The 21,697-nt window shown below is 44.0% G+C and overlaps 2 protein-coding genes across 4 annotated transcripts in view; both read right to left on the reverse strand.

Annotated features, from left to right (window-relative positions):
- The window catches only part of LOC139276118 (E3 ubiquitin-protein ligase DZIP3-like), a 182,319-nt gene extending 173,696 nt beyond the window's left edge, over window positions 1-8,623 (reverse strand). For 2 of the 3 annotated variants that reach the window (XM_070893630.1, XM_070893628.1), the window contains exons 1-2: window positions 8,556-8,623; window positions 2,192-2,228 (exon numbers count right to left, since the gene is read on the reverse strand). In XM_070893630.1, the coding sequence (XP_070749731.1) occupies window positions 2,192-2,227 (36 nt within the window). In that variant the 5' untranslated portion in view covers window position 2,228; window positions 8,556-8,623. Of the gene's footprint in view, window positions 1-2,191; window positions 2,232-8,555 lie in introns of all 3 variants that reach the window. The other variant, XM_070893629.1, reaches the window with a different exon arrangement.
- A 9,413-nt stretch (window positions 8,624-18,036) lies between these two features.
- LOC139275545 (zona pellucida-like domain-containing protein 1) overlaps window positions 18,037-21,697 on the reverse strand; it is a 29,980-nt gene continuing 26,319 nt past the window's right edge. Inside the window, exon 9 of the mRNA XM_070892713.1 lies at window positions 18,037-18,182. Coding sequence (XP_070748814.1) covers window positions 18,037-18,182 — 146 coding nt within the window. The remainder of the gene's footprint in view (window positions 18,183-21,697) is intronic.

Raw genomic sequence — 21,697 nt, forward strand, 5'->3', positions numbered from 1 at the left:
GGTGCAGGAGCAGGCCATTCAGCCCTTCTAGCCTGCACCGCCATTCAACGAGTTCATGGCTGAACATGAAACTTCAGTACCCACTTCCTGCTTTCACGCCATACCCCTTGATCCCCCGAGTAGTAAGGACTTCATCTAACTCCCTTTTGAATATATTTAGTGAATTGGCCTCAACTACTTCCTGTGGTAGAGAATTCCACAGGTTCACCACTCTCTGGGTGAAGAAGTTTCTCCTTATCTCGGTCCTAAATGGCTTACCCCTTATCCTTAGACTGTGACCCCTGGTTCTGGACTTCCCCAACATTGGGAACATTCTTCCTGCATCCAACCTGTCCAAACCCGTCAGAATTTTAAACGTTTCTATGAGGTCCCCTCTCACTCTTCTGAACTCCAGTGAATACAAGCCCAGTTGATCCAGTCTTTCTTGATAGGTCAGTCCCACCATCCCGGGAATCAGTCTGGTGAATCTTCGCTGCACTCCCTCAATAGCAAGAATGTCCTTCCTCAAGTTAGGAGACCAAAACTGTACACAATACTCCAGGTGTGGCCTCACCAAGGCCCTGTACAACTGTAGCAACACCTCCCTGCCCCTGTACTCAAATCCCCTCGCTATGAAGGCCAACATGCCATTTGCTTTCTTAACCGCCTGCTGTACCTGCATGCCACCTTCAATGACTGATGTACCATGACACCCAGGTCTCGTTGCACCTTCCCTTTTCCTAATCTGTCACCATTCAGATAATAGTCTGTCTCTCTGTTTTTACCACCAAAGTGGATAACCTCACATTTATCCACATTATACTTCATCTGCCACGCATTTGCCCACTCACCTAACCTATCCAAGTCACTCTGTAGCCTCATAGCATCCTCCTCGCAGCTCACACTGCCACCCAACTTAGTGTCATCCGCAAATTTGGAGATACTACATTTAATCCCCTCGTCTAAATCATTAATGTACAATGTAAACAGCTGGGGCCCCAGCACAGAACCCTGCGGTACCCCACTAGTCACTGCCTGCCATTCCGAAAAGTACCCATTTACTCCTACTCTTTGCTTCCTGTCTGACAACCAGTTCTCAATCCACGTCAGCACACTACCCCCAATCCCATGTGCTTTAACTTTGCACATTAATCTCCTGTGTGGGACCTTGTCGAAAGCCTTCTGAAAGTCCAAATATACCACATCAACTGGTACTCCTTTGTCCACTTTATTGGAAACATCCTCAAAAAATTCCAGAAGATTTGTCAAGCATGATCTCCCTTTCACAAATCCATGCTGACTTGGACCTATCATGTCACCATTTTCCAAATGCGCTGCTATGACATCCTTAATAATTGATTCCATCATTTTACCCACTACTGAGGTCAGGCTGACCGGTCTATAATTCCCTGCTTTCTCTCTCCCTCCTTTTTTAAAAAGTGGGGTTACATTGGCTACCCTCCACTCGATAGGAACTGATCCAGAGTCAATGGAATGTTGGAAAATGACTGTCAATGCATCCGCTATTTCCAAGGCCACCTCCTTAAGTACTCTGGGATGCAGTCCATCAGGCCCTGGGGATTTATCGACCTTCAATCCCATCAATTTCCCCAACACAATTTCCCGACTAATAAAGATTTCCCTCAGTTCCTCCTCCTTAATAGACCCTCTGACCACTTTTATATCCGGAAGGTTGTTTGTGTCCTCCTTAGTGAATACTGAACCAAAGTACTTGTTCAATTGGTCTGCCATTTCTTTGTTCCCCGTTATGACTTCCCCTGATTCTGACTGCAGGGGACCTACGTTTGTCTTTACTAACCTCTTTCTCTTTACATACCTATAGAAACTTTTGCAATCCGCCTTAATGTTCCCTGCAAGCTTCTTCTCGTACTCCATTTTCCCTGCCCTAATCAAACCCTTTGTCCTCCTCTGCTGAGTTCTAAATTTCTCCCAGATAGATAAGAATGGAACCAGGCGAGTGCAGTCTCACCCAGCTGGACATTGATAGAGAGGCGTTGGATGGAGGAGGATGGAGCGGCCAACTGTGTCAAAGGCAGATTGTGGCGGGACTATATTTATGTCCCCTTATTCTAGGCACACCACAATTGAATGCTAAAGAATACAGTACTATATTGGTATGTGCCCTTTACGTTTATCCACAAGGCTTGTGTTCAATTTGCCCATTAGGACATTAGCAAAGACATGTACTTACAGAAGGTTTTTCCAATTTCTTTCTCTTTTCATCCATCCTGCTGGAGGTCATAGGAAACATGATTAGTTATTAAGAATCAAACATACCAACAACGGAAAACAGCAAGCAGGGGAGGAAATCAAACTATAACTTACATGATTTATTTTTCCAACAGGCTCACTCCAAGACTAATCTGAGCAAATGAGGCTTACAGCATAGATAACCAATGACAAGTATAATCAACAGTTGGCTTTGGGTGCATTCAAATTCCAGAAGTTTAGCATTGGTGCAAACACTAAACTTGAAGTGTAAACTCAAGTTGCTCAGCAATGCCACTAATAAAAGTATTCAGCTCGGCATTCATGGCGCATTGTGGGACATTGTTCATAGGTTTATATGTAACCTTTAGGGCTGCTGACATGTGGCTTTGTCGGCCGGCGCGGACACGATGGGCCGAAATGGCCTCCTTCTGCGTTGTAAATTTCTATGTTTCTATTACTAGGACAAAGTGATTGCCATGTTTGTCTACATGACAAAAGTTACAGCCCTTCAAACGTAATTTGAAGTACTGTGATATGTTCAATAGGTTAAGAGCTATATAAATACCGGCATTATAAAAGTCAAAAGGTTTATACTGGCCAGTAGTAGCCTTTGACTTGTATTCAAGTGGTATAATCACTATTTAAAGCGGAGAAGGATGCTGAACCTCCTCAGTAAGACGTTAGCCAGTCAGCGACTCGCCCAAGTGCAAGTTATCAAAGTTGCTCTTTCCTGACTAAGGACTCCTACTGAGGCACTTTTTTGTAGACTTTTTGGGGTGCGGGTAGAGGGAGTTATAATGCAACTACTTCCCTGAGGCGTGCCCATTTTATCACAGCAGCTAGCCACATTTTTCTATGCTTGGGTCTTGATCTATTACCAAGAACATTTACTGATGGTAACCGTTTTCAAAGAATTACAAGATTCTTCCCAGTTTCAAAGCCAATTTATTCAGATGCAAAAAAGTATACTACAGCAAGAGATCACTAACCAAATTTTAGTTTTAGGCCCAAGTGTGGATGGCAATTTCTATAATACACCCAAGTCAAAATAATCATTTTTTTATACAAACAATCATCTAGCCATTTTGTACAAATAAATGAAATGTAATTCACCAGCAAGCTTTGCATTAGCATGTTTTGCTCACACCAAAAACAATACAATCATTAATATGCTGATGAAAGCTGTCTTGCTTCTTTTTGGGTCAGTTGGGTCTCTAGCATGTGTGAAACCCCATCACTTAAGTTTTGCTCAAAGGGACATACCCCACTGAACTAGGGAACTAAGATTGTTAAATCCACGTAGTTTATTAAAACAGAATGCCAGAAAACTTTCTGCTGCTTGTTGAACATGGAAGCCAACATAATGTGGCCTAGGATTATATTCAGCAAGATGCTCTTTTGTCAACAAACAGAAGCGCAAGTTAATATTTTATAAAAATTAGAATTGATTATAGCCTGTAATGGGAAATGTTAGTATCTTCACTTGTAACTCAAGAGCAATGCCCAGCCTCACTTATGAATATATTTAACCAATCTACTAAATGAAGAACTGGCTCTTCCTTTTATGCAAAACAGGAAATTTATTGAACATCACTTATGCTGCTGTTACTATAATTAACATTTAAAATTGTGAAGCTGAAAGAAAATAAAGATTTGCATTTATATAGCACCTTTAAAAACTAGGATTAAAACACACTACCCAAATGGATGCAGCATTTGAAATAAAGTAAATGAGTTGACGGCACAAATCATTACAAATGGATATGATTTTTTGGTGGCCATTACAGAAACATGGTTGCAGGGTGGCCAAGACTGGGAATTAAACATACAGGGGTATCTGACGATTCAGAAAGATAGACAAGAAGGGAAAGGAGGTGGGATAGCTCTGTTATTAAAGAATGATATCAGGGCAGTTGTGAGAGACGATATTGGCTCTAATGAACAAAATGTTGAATCATTGTGGGTGGAGATTAGAGATAGGAAGGGGAAAAAGTCACTGGTGGGCGTAGTTTATAGGCCCCAAAATAATAACTTCACGGTGGGGCAGGCAATAATCAAGGGAATAATGGAGGCATGTGAAAAAGGAACGGCAGTAGTCATGGAGCATTTTAACCTACATATCGATTGGTCAACTCAAATTGCACAGGGTAGCCTGGAGGAGGAATTCATAGAATGCATACGGGATTATTTCTTAGAACAGTATGTAACAGAACCTACAAGGGAGCAAGCTAATTTAGATGTGGTCCTGCGTAATGAGACAGGAAAAATAAACGATCTCCGAGAAAAAGATCCTCTCGGAATGAGTGATCACAGTATGGTTGAATTTGTAACACAGATTGAGGGTGAGGAAGTTGTGTCAGAAACGAGCGTACTATGCTTAAACAAAGGGGACTACAGTGGGATGAGGGCAGAGTTGGCTAAAGTAGACTGGGAACACAGACTAAACGGTGGCACAATTGAGGAACAGTGGAGGACTTTTAAGGAGCTCTTTCATAGTGTGCAACAAAAATATATTCCAGTGAAAAAGAAGGGCGGTGAGAGAAGGGATAACCAGCCGTGGATAACCAAGGAAATAAAGGAGAGTATCAAATCAAAGACCAATGCGTATAAGGTGGCCAAGGTTAGTGGGAAACTAGAGGATTGGGAAAATTTTAAACAACAGCAAAGAATGACTAAAAAAGCAATAAAGAAAGGAAAGATAGATTATGAAGGTAAACTTGCGCAAAACATAAAAACAGATAGTAAAAGCTTTTACATATATATAAAACGGAAAAGAGTGACTAAAGTAAATGTTGGTTCCTTAGAAGATGAGAAGGGGGATTTAATAATGGGAAATGTGGAAATGGCTGAGACCTTAAACAATTATTTTGCTTTGGTCTTCACAGTGGAAGACACAAAAACCATGCCAAAAATTGCTGGTCACAGGAATGTGGGAAGGGAGGACCTTGAGACAATGAGACAATCGCTATCACTAGGGCGGTAGTGCTGGACAGGCTAATGGGACACAAGGTAGACAAGTCCCCTGGTCCTGATGAAATGCATCCCAGGGTATTGAAAGAGATGGCGGAAGTTATAGCAGATGCATTCGTTATAATCTGCTAAAATTCTCTGGACTCTGGGGAGGTACCAGCGGATTGGAAAACAGCTAATGTAACACCTCTGTTTAAAAAAGGGGGCAGACAAAAGGCAGGTAACTATAGGCCGGTTAGTTTAACATCTGTAGTGGGGAAAATGCTTGAAACTATAATTAAGGAAGAGATAGCGGGACATCTAGATAGGAATAGTGCAATCAAGCAGACGCAGCATGGATTCTTGAAGGGGAAATCATGTTTAACTAATTTACTGGAATTCTTTGAGGATATAACGAGCATGGTGGATCGAGGTGTACCGATGGATGTGGTGTATTTAGATTTCCAAAAGGCATTCGATAAGGTGCCACACAAAAGGTTACTGCAGAAGATAGAAGTATGCAGAGTCAGAGGAAATGTATTAGCATGGATAGAGAATTGGCTGGCGAACAGAAAGCAGAGAGTCGGGATAAATGGGTCCTTTTCGGGTTGGAAATCGGTGGTTAGTGGTGTGCCAAAGGGATCGGTGCTGGGACCACAACTGTTTACAATATACATAGATGACCTGGAAGAGGGGACAGAGTGTAGTGTAACAAAATTTGCAGAGGACACTAAGATTAGTGGGAAAGCGGGTTGTGTAGAGGACACAGAGAGGCTGCAAAGAGATTTGGATAGGTTAAGCGAATGGGCTAAGGTTTGGCAGATGGAATACAATGTCGGCAAGTGTGAGGTCATCCACCTTGGGAAAAAAAAACAGTAAAAGGGAATATTATTTGAATGGGGAGAAATTACAACATGCTGCGGTGCAGAGGGACCTGGGGGTCCTTGTGCATGAATCCCAAAAAGTTAGTTTGCAGGTAATCAGGAAGGCGAATGGAATGTTGGCCTTCATTGCGAGAGGGATGGAGTACAAAAGCAGGGAGGTCCTGCTGCAACTGTATAGGGTATTGGTAAGGCTGCACCTGGAGTACGGCGTGTAGTTTTGGTCAACTTACTTAAGGAAGGATATACTGGCTTTGGATGGGGTACAGAGATGATTCACTAGGCTGATTCCGGAGATGAGGTGGTTACCTTATGATGATAGATTGAGTAGACTGGGTCTTTACTCGTTGGAGTTCAGAAGGATGAGGGGTGATCTTATCGAAACATTTAAAATCATGAAAGGGATAGACAAGATAGAGGCAGAGAGGTTGTTTCCACTGGTAGGGGAGACTAGAACTAGGGGGCACAGCCTCAAAATACGGGGGAGCCAATTTAAAACCGAGTTAAGAAGGAATTTCTTCTCTCAAAGGGTTGTGAATCTGTAGAATTCTCTGCCCAAGGAAGCAGTTGAGGCTAGCTCATTGAATGTATTCAAGTCACAGATAGATAGATTTTTAACCAATAAGGGAATTAAGGGTTACGGGGAGAGGACGGGTAAGTGGAGCCGAGTCCACGGCCAGATCAGCCATGATCTTATTGAATGGCGGAGCAGGCTCGAGGGGTTAGATGGCCTACTCCTGTTCCTAATTCTTATGTTTTTATTTCATGATCTCAGAGCATCCTAAAGTACTTTAGAGCCAATGAAGTAACTTTGAACTGTAGTCACTGTTGTAATGTAGGGAAAACAACATCCAATTTGTGCACAGACAGATCCCATTAACAGCAACAGGATAATGACCAGATAATCTGTTTTTAGTGATGTTGGTTGAGGGATAAATATTGTCCAGGACACCAGGGAGAATTCCCTGTTCTTCTTCAAATAGTGCCATGGAATCTTTTATGTCCACCTGAGGGGGTAAATACGGCTTTGGTTTAACATCTCATCCGAAGGAAGGCACCTCTGATAGTCAACGTACCTACCAGGAAACCTGTGCAGCCGGCTTTTCAATACAAAAAACACACATGCATGGTATTTTGAATACCCCCATACAGCCCCTTAAAGGGGACACGTAAGGCCAAACAAAATTAGAAGGAACATTGCTGACAGCGCAGCACTCCCTCAGTACTGCACTGAATGACAGCCTAGATGAAACCTCCCTATCTCTGTAATCTCCTTCAGCCCCACAACGCACCCCACACACAGATATTTGTCCTCCTCTAATTCTGCCCTCTTGAGCATTCCTGATTGTAATCGTTCAACCATTGGTAACCGTGCCATCTGTTGCCTGGGCCCCAAACTCTGGAACTCCCTGCCTAAACCTCTCTGCCTCTCTATCCTCCTTTAAGAAGCTAGTTAAAACCTAACTATTTGACGAAGCTTTTGGTCATCATCTCTAATTTCCTATGTGGTTCAGTGTCAATTCTTTTTGTCTTCTCATCATCATACATCATAGGCAGTCACTCAGAATCAAGGAAGACTTGCTTCCACTCTTAGCATGAGTTCTTAGGTGGCTGTACAGTCCAATACGAGAACCACAGTCTCTGTCACAGGTGGGTCAGATAGTCGCTGAGGGAAAGGGTGGGTAGGGAGCCTGGTTTGCCGCACGCTCCTTCCGCTGCCTGCGCTTGATTTCTGCATGCTCTCGGCGACGACACTCGAGGAGCTCAGCGCCCTCCCGAATGTACTTCCTCCACTTAGGGTGGTCTATGGTCAAGGACTCCCAGGTGTCAGTGGGGATGTCGCACTTTATCAGGGAGGCTTTGAGTGTGTCCTTGTACCCTCAGAACAGTGGGAAGCTATTCAACCTTCGCCGTCTCCAGGCCAGGTGTCTTCTAACATTCCTGTGAAGCACCTTGGGACATGTTACTGCATTAAAGATGCCATAGAAATATAGGTTGTTGTTGTAGATTATGTGATCAACTCCTCGGTGTGGAACTTGAACCCACAAACTCCTGACCCACTGTGCTGCCCGCTGAGCCACTGCTGGCAACTGGCAGCACTTCAACATTTTGAAACTGAACTTTAAAAAAATCATATATAAACCCCAAATTCTGGAGGGGTGGGAGAGAATAAAGACAACTTGTTTTGGAGTGGGGGGTGTGGAGAAAGTGAACCTTGTCTCCAATCTATGGCCACGCCTGTGGATGTTTTGTGCTACAGGTTGCCACACAGTTCTGACAGCAGGGGCGGCAGTTTTCGAGCCTTTCATTTCCTGTTACACAACAAGTTTGTTCCAAAAACACCAACCCGGTTTGTTTTTAATTTTTAATTGATGCAGAATTTGACATTTAAAAGGAAACACGTAACGTGAAACGGGACGCAGCACAATTAGCCGAGCTGCTTGCCGGGGTTTCTCAGTGTCGCGGTGAGGTTTGTAAAATGCACTGTCCGTGTGTAAATGTGTCCGCACTCACCTGGCGGCCCTAGTTGCCTTCTCCCCCACCAGTCCCCGCTCAACAACAAGCCCGACTGGGCGCCGGATGGAGCCGCTCTTGGTCCTCGCTCCCGCCGCCCCGAGCAGCGCCACCGCACGGCGCCCAGCGGCATTGGCGCCCCTCAACCAGCCTCAAAGCCACAGGTGGCTTTTCTTCGGGTCAGCTCTTGTGCGCTGCGTGTCTGACAGGTGTGGTGTGGTGTGGTGGGTGGTGGGTGGTGGGGAAGAGGCAGGAAAACATGGTGGGCATTCCCACTGAAGACTGAAATGAGTGGGTATTTATTATTCCGAGGTATGCTATCCCATTCACAGTGTAGGGAATTCAGTTCCTAGTACATTCCTTATGGAGACAGTCTTTTTCCAAACTGTAACAACGAGGTGGGATGAGTTACTTAACATTAGCTGTGGTAGCAACTGAGTTTAAAGTGAACAAGCGTGAAGTGAGACAACAGAATTGGTTGACTCCTCTTCTATTATTATTTTTCTAACTTTTTAGTTTTAGTGTGATCTCCCTCTGAGCCAGACACATCTAACTCTATCATCGATTGGGGATCTAATACGTGGGTAATAGTATTAAACCACAAATAACGCACAACAATATTATCACACAATCTCCTGAGAGACAGAATCATCACGGGAATGAATACTGGTGGCGATAAAGTGTTGGAAAGAGATAGAATGATGAACAGTATCAAAATCAGTAAGGAGGAAGGTCAGTGAACCATGCTCATAGTGAAGGAGGATGTCATGTATGACTTTTACAAGAGCACTTTCTTTACTGTTCGTAAAACCAAGTTCCAGGGTCTTAAAAAAAAAAGTTGAAATGTTGTGAAGCAATAACATGTTCTGGCACCTAAGAAAAGAAAAAAATGACATTGGACAGTATTTGAAAAGTGGGCAGAGTTTGAAGACCATTTTTTAGATGAGGGAGGTCATGGCAACTGAACCTGAACTCTCTGGGGGGCGAAATTCAGCCTTCCAAAAATGCCTCTTACCGCCGGAAAGCAGAAGCCACGGTGGTTTTTCTGGCAGTCCCCACTTCCGTACCGCTGCTGCCAACCCCTCCTAAGTGTGCCATCAAAGCACGCACCGCCGATCTCCCGCTCCTCAAGCTAAATTCAGGGGAAAAAATCTTTGGGCCGCCGAGCGGTGCCCCCGACAGTTTTTTCTGTCGGTGCACTGTGTTTGCAGTGTGTGTGACATGACAGCCCGGCAGCCATTCAAGCGGAAGGCGCACTGCCACGGCCGCCATTCTATTTTCCTTGTCGGCTGACTGTCAGGTTGGCTGGACAATTATGCCCTGGGTTAAGCCGGGCCGACAACAGGCAGCCTGGCACCCCCTCTTGGGTGCCAGGCCGCTGGCCCGACCGAAATCCTCCCTGGTGGCCCAGTGGACCTAACTAAAATAATCGCAGAGCTCGCAGCGGCTCTCGTCTTTAAGTGAAAGGGAGAGGCGTGGTGATGCACAAGCGTCATGATGTCATCACCGCTACGCTGATGACTGACAGCGGCAGAGACTCCGTCCTGCCTCCGATTCCGCCCCTCTAGTGATCGATCTTCTGCTCTCCGCCCCACTTCTGTCCTCATTATGACCAACTTCCAGACTACTAGAAAAAAAATGACAAAGAGCTGAATTTCGCGCAAGAGGCCATCTCATCCACCGCGGTGGTGAAAACACAACAAAAGTGGTGGGTGCGACCCGTTTTGGGCGGCGGTGAATTTCAGCCCCTCTGAGTATGCACTGGCAGTGAGGAATCTCGCCTGCTGATATGCCATGGAGGCAGGGGATTTTTCTTGCTGTCATTGGGTACTTGGAAAATGACTACCCCCACCACTGTTTTGATCAGGGAAGGGATGAGGACAGAGAACAAAGACACTGGTCATCCCTTCCCTGATGTTGGTGAACAAGTGAGCATGGAGGGGACGTTGCGTGTTTAAGAACTGAGAAGGAAATGGGGACAGAGGAAGAGGCGCTGGGCTTCATGGATAAAATGAGTTTAATGAGAGGTGGAAGGAGATGGGGGGAAGGTATAGATTAAAGGTTTAACATGCCCTTTGCCTTTAGGCCATGTCTCTAAACAAGAAAATCTAAGTCATTGTAGCTACTTATAAACTGCTTGGGTAAATCAGAGGGCAGTTATTGTTCTAGTAGTTACAACCACCCTGATAACTTGGAGGGTATGCTGTTTTTCAAGGACGTTAGTATTGTAACGTGTAATGCACAATATATTCTGCAGCTAAGATGGTGTTGTGTCCCTTTAAGACTATAATGGCTAATTGTTGTTGAATACCCTCAGATTAATTCGTTTAATTGTTTGCGGAAGGAAGTTGCTCTTCAGATTGCAAGTCAAAATCCAGGTTAAAAAAACTGTTTTACATAATAAGAACATAAGAATTAGGAACAGGAGTAGGCCATCTAGCCCCTCGAGCCTGCTCCGCCATTCAAAAGATCATGGCTGATCTGGCCGTGGACTCAGCTCCACTTACCCGCCCGCTCCCCGTAACCCTTAATTCCCTTATTGGTTAAAAATCTATCTATCTGTGATTTGAATACATTCAATGAGCTAGCCTCAACTGCTTCCTTGGGCAGAGAATGCCACAGATTCACAACCCTCTGGGAGAAGAAATTCTTTCTCAACTCGGTTTTAAATGCCTTTTGGAAATCTAAATACACCACATCCATCGGTACACCTCTATCCACCATGCTCGTTATATCCTCAAAGAATTCCAGTAAATTAGTTAAACATGATTTCCCCTTCATGAATCCATGTTGCGTCTGCTTGATTGCACTATTCCTATCTAGATGTCCCGCTATTTCTTCCTTAATGATAGTTTCAAGCATTTTCCCCACTACAGATGTTAAACTAACCGGCCTATAGTTATCTGCCTTTTGTCTGCCCCCCTTTTTAAACAGAGGCGTTACATTAGCTGCTTTCCAATCCGCTGGTACCTCCCCAGAGTCCAGAGAATTTTGGTAGATTATAACGAATGCATCTGCTCTAACTTCTGCCATCTTTTTTAATACCCTGGGATGCATTTCATCAGGACCAGGGGACTTGTCTATCTTGAGTCCCATTAGCCTGTCCAGCACTACCCCCCTAGTGATAGTGATTGTCTCAAGGTGCTCCCTTCCCACATTCCCGTGACCAACAATTTTTGGCATGGTTTTTGTGTCTTCCACTGTGAAGACCGAAGCAAAATAATTGTTTAAGGTCTCAGCCATTTCCACATTTCCCATTATTAAATCCCCCTTCTCATCTTCTAAGGGACCAACATTTACTTTAGTCACTCTTTTCCGTTTTATATATCGGTAAAAGCTTTTACTATCTGTTTTTATGTTTTGCGCAAGTTTACTTTCGTAATCTATCTTTCCTTTATTTTCAGTATGATCGCAAAGGTTATTTTTAAAATCTTACGCTACTCATTGTTCATCTAAAGAATATTTTCTGTTAGTGGGGGTAATTTCTTTGTACATTCGAAATATCTTGCAATCTTTCTGTCGCAGACAAGTCAGTCAACTAAAAGAAATTTGCCTACAATTAAATGCGACAGAAATGTGTGGCAGAGGAAGTCTGATGTGATGCATAGGAGACCTGCAGGTGTACAGTTTTTATTATAATAATGATCTCCCACAGTGTCATTTGCAATGAATTAGGGGTATGGTTTCTCTCTTACCTGCCTATGCCATCTTTGTGCAGTTGCTTCTCTCTTTTTCTTCTTTTCTTCCATCCTATTTTGTAGGAGCTGTGAGTGGTGTGGCGTGGTTGGAAAGGGAACTGCTCGTGGCAATAGGAATTCTGGGCAGGGGAGGAATCTGGCCAGGGCCTCAGAGAGGTGGCTTTCAGGTCAAAGTTGACAGCTCGAATAAAGTCTGAAAACCCCATTTTATTTAAATGGCAAATAATGCTGTTTAATAATTCACAGTTTTCTAAAGCAAGAAAATCCTGTAGAAAATCAACTGGCCATCACAACTCCCATTACTCAAGGGTTGGGGAGTCTAGGATTAAGGCATAGTCTAAAAATGAGAGCCAGGTTATTCAGGAGTGAAGTTAGGAAACACTTCTACATGCAAAGGGTGATAGAAGTTTGGAACTCTCTTCCGCAAACAGCAATTGATGCGAGATGATTTGTTAATTTTAAATCTACGATTGCTAGATTTTTTTTAACCAAAGGTATCAAAGGATATGGAGTTAGATCACAAATCAGCTATGATCTCATTGCATTGTGGTACAGGCTCAAGGGGCTAACTGGACAACTCCTGTTCCTATGTTCAAGGCTGTTTCAACCTCTTTTCCCCCACCAGGACTTCAAGGTAACATAGGAGTCTGAGTACTCACTGCAACTGCATTTTCTACCCCTATCTGTATACCCCAAATCCTTCATGGCCTCTGCACTCACTAACCCTATCAGGATTCTAAGCCCTTAACATCTGCTTTACCCCTTTGGGTGCAAATACCTCCAGCTCTTGCACTCCCTGCTACACCAGGACTCAGGCCTCCACTGAAAGCTGCACCTCAATTACCCCAGGATTTGAGCCTTTTTGACTGTTGCATCCTTCCTCCTGCCTGCTGACCCGTTCCTGCTATTGAGATATCTGGCACTCCAGGCGGGTTGGGTGGGTGCAGGCTGACAATGCAGTTTCCCACTGTAGCATGGGAGAAACCCATAGTGAATTCTGACTCTGCAAACAGAAATGCTGAATTCCTGCTGTCAGAGGGAACTGGCTTTAAGATTCTTTAATACTTTCAAAAATACAAATGTTTTTGATATTTTTAAAAACAGTTAATAAAACTTAAAGCTGGCAACAGTAACCCAGTAGGGACCAAGAGGCCCAAACTGAATTGGCCTCAGGCAGGATGGCACTGTGATCATACTGCTACCTAGCTTGGAGATGCAAACCTCAAGAGTGAGGAGGACTGAAAGTAAGTAGAATGTAAGTATATGGCAAATTTAAAACTCATCAGCTTAAACCTAGGCACTGGGGCTTGATACCCAGCCTTTCCAATAATAGTGTGATATGACCTAGTTGTAAACGCAGGAAGTGTGCACTATACATAGTCATCCGCATAGATATATTTGCATAGCTATATTTGAAGATCTCTTGCTGAAACAACAATGCCAGTTCTACAGAGTAAACATTTATTAGAATACATAAAAATACAACAAAGTAAATACCTAGATTATGCATGGTTCAGCACTGCAACGCTCTAATGTCATGTACTGTCTTAACTCTTTGAGGACACATTTAGACAGATGTACTGTGAGGTGCCAAAACTGAATGAAAGAGATAGTGAAATGTTGCAAAAAAGAATCAATTCAAATCTTGGTGCTGGTTACAAGTTTATATGCTAATGAAAGGTATTAACTACACAGATGTGAATAAATACAGTCGTGCTGGATTTCTAAAGGCACAAGACGAAACTCAGATTCCTTTGTAAATTAATCCAATTCTGACAAATTTGGATTTCTGAAGTTGGAAAGTGGCTAATAAAACTCTTGTTATATGAAGAAGGGTCAAAAAATACCTAAAGACCATAGAACAGAATGTTTAACATCTGTAGGAAAAGTCTTTGTAATATCTTGGAAAACAAACCTTTTTAAAGGCCAGTCAACGTGGATTCAGAAAAAAGTCATATTTAGCTAATCTGCTAGTGTTTTTCAAGCTTTACTGACCTGGTGAGAAGGGGAAATGTAGTTGATATATTCTGGGATTTTCAGGAAGCTTTTAACAGTGTTCTACACTGGCAAATAATGGATATGGTAAGGATTCGTGAAAAGGAAGGAAAATAAATTAGTGGATAGATAATTGGCTTAAAAACAGGAATCAGAAAGTAATTTAAATTGGTGGAAGTGGAATAAAGCAGGTCTCAGTCTTGGAAACCAAAATGTTTTTAATATATAATTAATGACGTATTCATACACAGAATTGTCCATGTGTGGATAAATACAGGGACATCCAGTAAAGGTTATGGAGAAGGTTCACAAGCAGTGTGACAAGATCATTGAGAAGTTAAATAGAGTTTTGGCTGGTATTGCTAGGATAGTCGAATATAAAATTAAGATACGATACTCAGGCTGTGGTATGGCTGTACTTGGTGTATTATTTCCAGTTTTGGATCCCGTGCATGACAAGGAATATTGAGGCTCTGGAAAAAAGTACAAAAGAGGGGAATCAAATTGATCAGTCTTAGCACTGTTAGTTTTCAGGATAGGCTTGATCAGTTGGGATTATTTTCATCGGAGAAATGTAGGTTTAACAGGGATATGATTGAGGTTTTTAAAATGATGTAAGGTTTATGTTCTTTGGATAAGTTATTTTAGATGGATAGGAACGAGAGAACTAGGGGACATGTGTATAAAATATTTAGCCAAAGAGTTAGATAAAATGACCAACTATGTCTTTTCACAGAGTTGTTCCCCTCGGCAATGGATTACTGAGGCATGTGGTGGGTTTGGATTACCCATCCTCCTTCGAAAGGAAGCTGGATAAGTCCTTGAGAGAAAAGGTGATTTCAAGTTATAGAGATAAAGAAAAAAAGAAAAGACTTGCACTTTTCATGACCTCAGGACACCCTAAAGCACTTTACAGCCAATGAAGTACTTTTTGAAGTGTAGTCACTGTTGTAATTTAGGAAACGCGGCAGCCAAGTTGTGCACAGCAAGGTCCTACAAACAGCAACGTGATAATGACCAGATAATCTATTTTAGTGTTGCTGGTTGAGGGATAAATATTGGACGAGACACCAGGGAGAACTCCCCTGCTCTTCTTAATGCCATGGGATCTTTTACATCCACCTGAGAGGGCAGACAGGGCCTCAGTTTAACGTCTCATCCAAAAAAACATTAAAGGTAAGCTGCAGGGGAGTTGGGAATGGTGAAATTCATGATCTACCATAGTCTCTTGGTGCTTTCTTGATTGGCTTCAGATGTCAGCGAGGAATCACACAGATTTACTAAATTGACTTTAGCTTTACTGATTGTCTTAGAGAGTCAGAGAGGAATTTTCCAGAGTTTTTACCAGATTGGCCTCAACTTTTGCACCTTTCCTAAGAGATTGCAAGACTGGGGAGATAGGTTAATGGTGTACATGGCTGAATGGGGTGGCTTCATGGACAGAAGGTTTTTTCCTGTACTTTTTTGTAAGTTTATATATATGTTTGCTTGACTAGAAATATTGAAGTGTCATCATCATAGGCAGTCCCTCGAAGCGAGGATGACTTATTTCCACGCCAAAAAGTGATGAGTTCACAGGTGTTTCAATGAAGGATCTAATATTCCAGATCCTGAACTACATCTTGAAGGATGGAAAATGCCTTTGCGTGGATTTTTTTAATGTGTGGTGACCATTGCACACCAGCCACCACACGGGCTTGACAGAGCCAGGTCTTGGTCCAGTGGCAAGGATTACCCAAGACGACTGGAGACCAGCTCTGCTTCACAGACCTAGTGCGCACACATGTCGCAGTGTGGGCTGGCCCGTGCTGCCCCTAGGCCCTCGCCTCTTCTGAGCCCCAAACTCACGTCTCTACTGGGCCCCAGTCACTTCCATCTACAAGCTCTTGCCACTCCTTCGCCCCTCCTGCTGTACCTGCCCGCACTGCAGTCAGCCATCGCCCTCGTGCAGCAACACGCGCTGCTCCCTGCAGTGGTATGTCATGGCACGCTACTCCTTCCAATGGTCCCGGCCTGCTGGTGGACTTGTGTGTGGATGATACAAAAGTAGGACGCAGATCACGTAATTAGGAAAAATGCAACAAAATTCGGATGGATTTAAATCTTTTAGGTAACTGAGCCAAAAGATGGCCGATATGATTCAGGGTGGATAAGAATAAAAGAGAACACCATTGGAACAGACAGCATAAATGGGCTCAGGAAGCTTAAGAGATGTGATTCTGCAGAGAGAATGGATTGAGCAATACAGTGAGAAAGCAGGTAGTGTGTTGATCTATCAAAAAGGGATGGGCTTTTTGGGTCTAATTGACTTTTCCTTCCCCTAAAAATTCTTAATTGTTATGTACTCTAAACACGACAGTTTTCAAAAATCTGAATTTGGCCAAATTTACCTCCATATAAGGGGAGATTTTCCTGGGTCTGCATCCAGGCACATGGGATTGCCCGGGTGCAATGAATGTCAGAAAATTGGTTCCTTTAAAGTCATATGCTCTGTCGTGCCTAATGTTCAAATATTCGCTGCACCCAAGCTACAATGGATACAAATCCAGGCAAATCTCCCCTATGGAATCCAACAAGTGGCCTGTATAATTTAATGCCACGTCTTTCCTGGAACTTACTTGATTGCTGAAACTGTTCCATATCAACAAATGAATTCAGACCTTCATGATTACAACCAAATCATAACTTATACAATCAAACTGCTGAAAAATAGCCACGTTTCAATGCACTTGTTTTTTGTTACAGAATATAGAAATTAACCCTCAAAGAGTTAATGGGTCTGATTTTATCTTCCCTGCCCCCCCTGAATTTTCCCTCCTTTTCCCCTCACCTGAAGGTCATGAATCATGCTGGAGCATGATTGCATGGGTACACCACTGAAGTGGCTATTCTTCAAGTGAGAGGCAAGACAGTGCCGAATCCTGTCCACACCTGACATCCACTTAGGGTCAATTTCTAGCTGGAGTCACTGGATAGCAATGTTGGATGTCTTGCTGATGTTCCCCTGCCAAGCCCAGGATCACCTCTATAGCCAATTGTGGTGCCTCCAACCAACACTCAGGCTGAGCTCAGCTAAAACAGGTTTAAATTTGGGATCGCCTGGTTCATTTGTAACCAAACGGAGCTGCAATACACACTAAACCATTGGAGCAGTTGTGATTTTATTTTTCATTCTACACTATTAAAATGTCAGCTAAGGTTGTGTGGAAATCATGCTTGCAGAAATTTACAGTTTTACTCATTTACATCACAACATTACTCTGTATCTGCCCCCGTTTGCAAGTTATGTCAAAAAGACAACGTTCAATAACAATAGATGGAGAAGGCACCACTGTGCCTAAGAAATAGCAACTTTGAGAAGTGGTAATTTAAGCTACCTGATTCACCAGCCATATTTTAACATTTTTAAATCACAGGATGATTCAAGAGTAATTTTTAACCAATATTTTGTGGCGTTGTGCTTTATACCTTTATCTGAAGTGAATGAAATGATTGCACACAGAAAGACTTTTGACTTTAGCTAGATGTATGCAAATACTCTCCTCTTCAGTGTGTTGTAACACAGCATAGGTGCAGTTAAAATGAATAAAAATTACGTTTTTCATTACTAGTGGCATAAAAAACATGTCTGCATTGATATACAGTGCAAAATATGGATTGTATTGCTAGTGAAGATAAAATAGGGCCCAACATATCTAATTTAGAAAGCACTATTGGAAGCCTGAATGTTGTATAAAGTCTTCAGTGGAAGAAATTTGTTTATTTTTGCTCTTTGTGGGTTTTCCAACCTAGGTTGAGATGCTTTTTTTCTGGAATCTTCGGTACAGCAGTACACCACCTGCGGTCATGGCAATACAGATCACAGCTAAGATTCCCAATCCAACACCCAGACCAGTATACACACTTAAAGCTTGTTGAGCTGCTAAGGCTGATGCTGGAGGGGAAAAAAAAACACGTTTGACAATGTGTGAGAAAAATGACAGTCTACATGCTTGTAATACACAAACAACAGTGAATTATCAAGCGTCTCACATTGAGCTAACAGCTATTTAGCAATGATCTAGCAATGAACGTTGAATGAAAAACTTGATTGGGATGCTGCAATCAGCCTCAGCATCCCGGGACCAAGGGATGGGGGGTGGGGGGTGGCAGGGTTTATGTTCTGGACTACTGTCCAGTAACCTCTGCTGGAAAGTGCAGCTATCAGGGGAGGACAAGATTGGACTCAGTTGTGATGCCCAAAAAGGTTGAATAGTTTGCTAACATTCATTATCTATCTAGGCTTACAGATGTGGAATGGACATTTAAAAGAGACAACAAAGGGCCGCTGCCTCCCAGTAAGAGTCAGCACCTTCATTTGAGGTTAGAAACAGAAACATAGAAAATAGGTGCAGGAGTAGACCATTCGGCCCTTTGAGCCTGCTCCACCATTCAATGAATTCATGGCTGAACATGCAACTTGGGGGGGGGGGGGGTGGGGGAGAAAACCCCCCCAAAATAAAAACACAAAGCAAAATGTCTGAGCAGAGAAATGTTAGTCAATGCCAGAATCATGGCAACAATTATTTATTTTTTCATGTTTTTTCTTATTTTTAAATCTGATCACCAATGGTGTCAACTGGGCACTGTCACCGTCTAGATCAGGAATTCATAATGTGATGACTCATAGAATTAGGATAATTTTTCTGGATTTTTTGACCATTTTTTCACATAAAGGAAAATGGAAATAAAAATTCATTTTAATTTGGGCTTTTAATAGCATAGTGTATTCAGACAAGTTAAAAAAGGATGGGTGATAGGTAGTTAATATGCAAATGAGCTAGCTTTGTGGTTATTTTCCTAGAGACTAAATAAGGAATTTATTAGTCTCTCTCAGTTCTCTCAAAACATGTCAACCGCATTGTATTGGAAAGTCTTTGATCCGTTTTGAAGAGACAGAATCAAGATAGAAGTTGTGACACATGAAGGCAGAGTGGCTCTTAGAGATTTTTAAAGGGAAAGCTGCCAAGGCATTCATTGGGTCTAAGACATCATAAATGCTGAAGGAATTATTAGAAGATATCTTATTTAAGTCAAGTAAGATGATATGAAGGAACATGGTATGTTGTTTATGTTGTACCATTGGATGAAAACAAGTTGTACTGTTTGATTTAAGTGAGTCCAATCAGAACTTCTGCTAGGCAGGCTTATCTTACTCTGAATAAAGTATTATGGGAATAAAGGGTTATAGGGAGCGGGCAGGGAATTGGAGCCAAGTCCATGATCAGATCAGCCATGATCTTATTAAATGGCAAGCAGGCTCAAGGAGCCAGGTGGCCTACTCCTGCTCCTATTTCTTATGTGCTTATGTTCTTAAGTAGCATATTGATTAGAATCTGGCCTCATGTATTTGCTTAGTCTGTCTTTGAAGAGATTGAAGAAGCATTTATGTGAAAGGCCCAGATATAGGGTTCAGATCACAAGGGGATGCTGTTGTTATGTTCCTGGGTTATAGGGGCCAAGTTTCGGCCTGAGTTGCTCCTGTTTTTTTGGAGCAACTGGTTTAGAATGGAGTATCTTAGAAATGTGAATTCTCGGCATTGAGTTTGCTCCAGTTCTAGTCAGTTAGAATAGTTTCACTTTGGAACAAAATTTTTTTTTCAAAAGGGGGCGTGTTCAAAAGGGTGGGGAGGGAGGGAGAGGGGGAGGGGGGAAGAGGGGGAGATGGGGGGAGGGAGGGAAGAGAGAAGAGGGGGGAAAGGGAAAGAGGAGGAAGGGAAGGACAGGGGAGGGAGAGAGGGAGGGAAGGAAAGAGGAGGGAGGGAGGGAAGGAGAGGAGGGAGGGAGGGAAGGAGAGAGGAGGGAGGGAAGGAGAGAGGAGGGAGGGAAGGAGAGAGGAGGGAGGGAGGGAAGGAGAGAGGGGGGAGGGAGGGAAGGAGAGAGGGGGAGGGAGGGAAGGAGAGAGGGGGAGAAGGAGGGAAGGAGAGAGGGGGGAAGGGAGAGAAGGAGGCTGAACGGCCGGGCCCAAGACCTCGGGCTGGATTTACGGATAGGTGGCGTCGGGTCTCGGGGGAGGGGGGGGGTGGGGGAAGAGTCGCAGAGGTCGGGTGAGGGGGGTGTGGAGAGAGAGAGTCGCAGAAGTCCGGGGGGGAAGGGGAAGAGAGAGTCGCGGAGGTCCGGGGAAGGGGGGAGGAAGGGAGGAAGAGAGTGTCGCGGAGGTCCGGGGGGGGGGAGGGAGTCGCGGAGGTCCGGGGGGGAGGGGGGGCGGGCAGGAAGAGAGAGAGTCGTCCCGGAGGGGGGGAGATAGTGTCGCGGAGGTCCGGGGCGGGGAGGGGTAGAGAGTGTCCCGGAGGTCCGGGGGGCGGGGGGTAGGCGGAGGTCGGGTCTCCGGGGGGGGGGGGTTCCGGTCGGGTGGGAGGAGCCTTATCCAGGCAGCCCCAGTGAGGCCATTCGGCCAGGGCTAGGGGCTGCGTGCTTCGGGCACCTCCCACAGTTTTGGGCGCCTGGAGCTACTGCACATGCGCGCCCACTGTAGCGCGCATGTGCAGAGGTCCCGGCTCTGTTTTCAGCGCAGGGACCTGGCTCCACCCCCCACAGCTCGTGCTGCGCCACACCCAGCTCCAGAGGACCTGCAGGGAGCCGGAGAATAGGTAAGTTTTTTTTAGGCGCACTTTCTGGCACAAAAAACGGGCGTCCAGGTGTGCGGCCCGAAACTTGGGCCCATACTATTGTGCAAGTAAATACAGGGCAGTGTTGGTCATATGTGTGTCCCATAAACGTAACACAGATCGACCACTTGCGGAAGTGACTAGCACCGCTGAACCCAAGAAGATATCTCTGGCAGGCTGAAATTCATAACAGTTACCAATATTTTTGGACTGTAGATCAGCTGTCCATCTTTAGGATATAAAATCTATAAAGAGATCCTGAATGGATTTGAATGTGTGATGTTGACAATTTTTCTAATTATGTGAACAATTGTTCATTGATCACAAGCATATGTTCACAATGGGGGAATAGTGTCCATGTTGAGAGTGTAGGAATAAGTTGACCATTCTCAAGCCTATTCTAATGAATATTAAACCCTCGCAAATATCAATGGGAAGATGCCATATGTTAGCCAAGCACCACTGACTTTGAAACCATAATTAATAACATTTATGGGGAAAGATTCGGGTAACACTTGTGACATGAGACTTTGTGCCAGGCGCAGAAGTGACATGAGAAATTGGGGATACCGCTCCTGAAAGGAAGTGAGTGCTAAATCAAGCGCTTCACTTCCTTTCTGGGGCTGTGGCGGGGAGGACGCCTCTGGAGCGGGGCACAGCGCTACATATTGGGCCATGCAGCACTGCTGCGTAGGAGGGGCTCTTCCCTGAATTAAAGGGAAGGGTCCAAGCTACATAATCTGCAGCAAAAAAAAGGTCTTACCTGGACCACCAGGGAGTGGGGGAGCCGTGCCAAGAGCAG

This window comes from Pristiophorus japonicus, chromosome 11 (genome assembly GCF_044704955.1).
Source record: "Pristiophorus japonicus isolate sPriJap1 chromosome 11, sPriJap1.hap1, whole genome shotgun sequence".
NCBI classification, from domain to species: Eukaryota; Metazoa; Chordata; class Chondrichthyes; family Pristiophoridae; genus Pristiophorus; species Pristiophorus japonicus.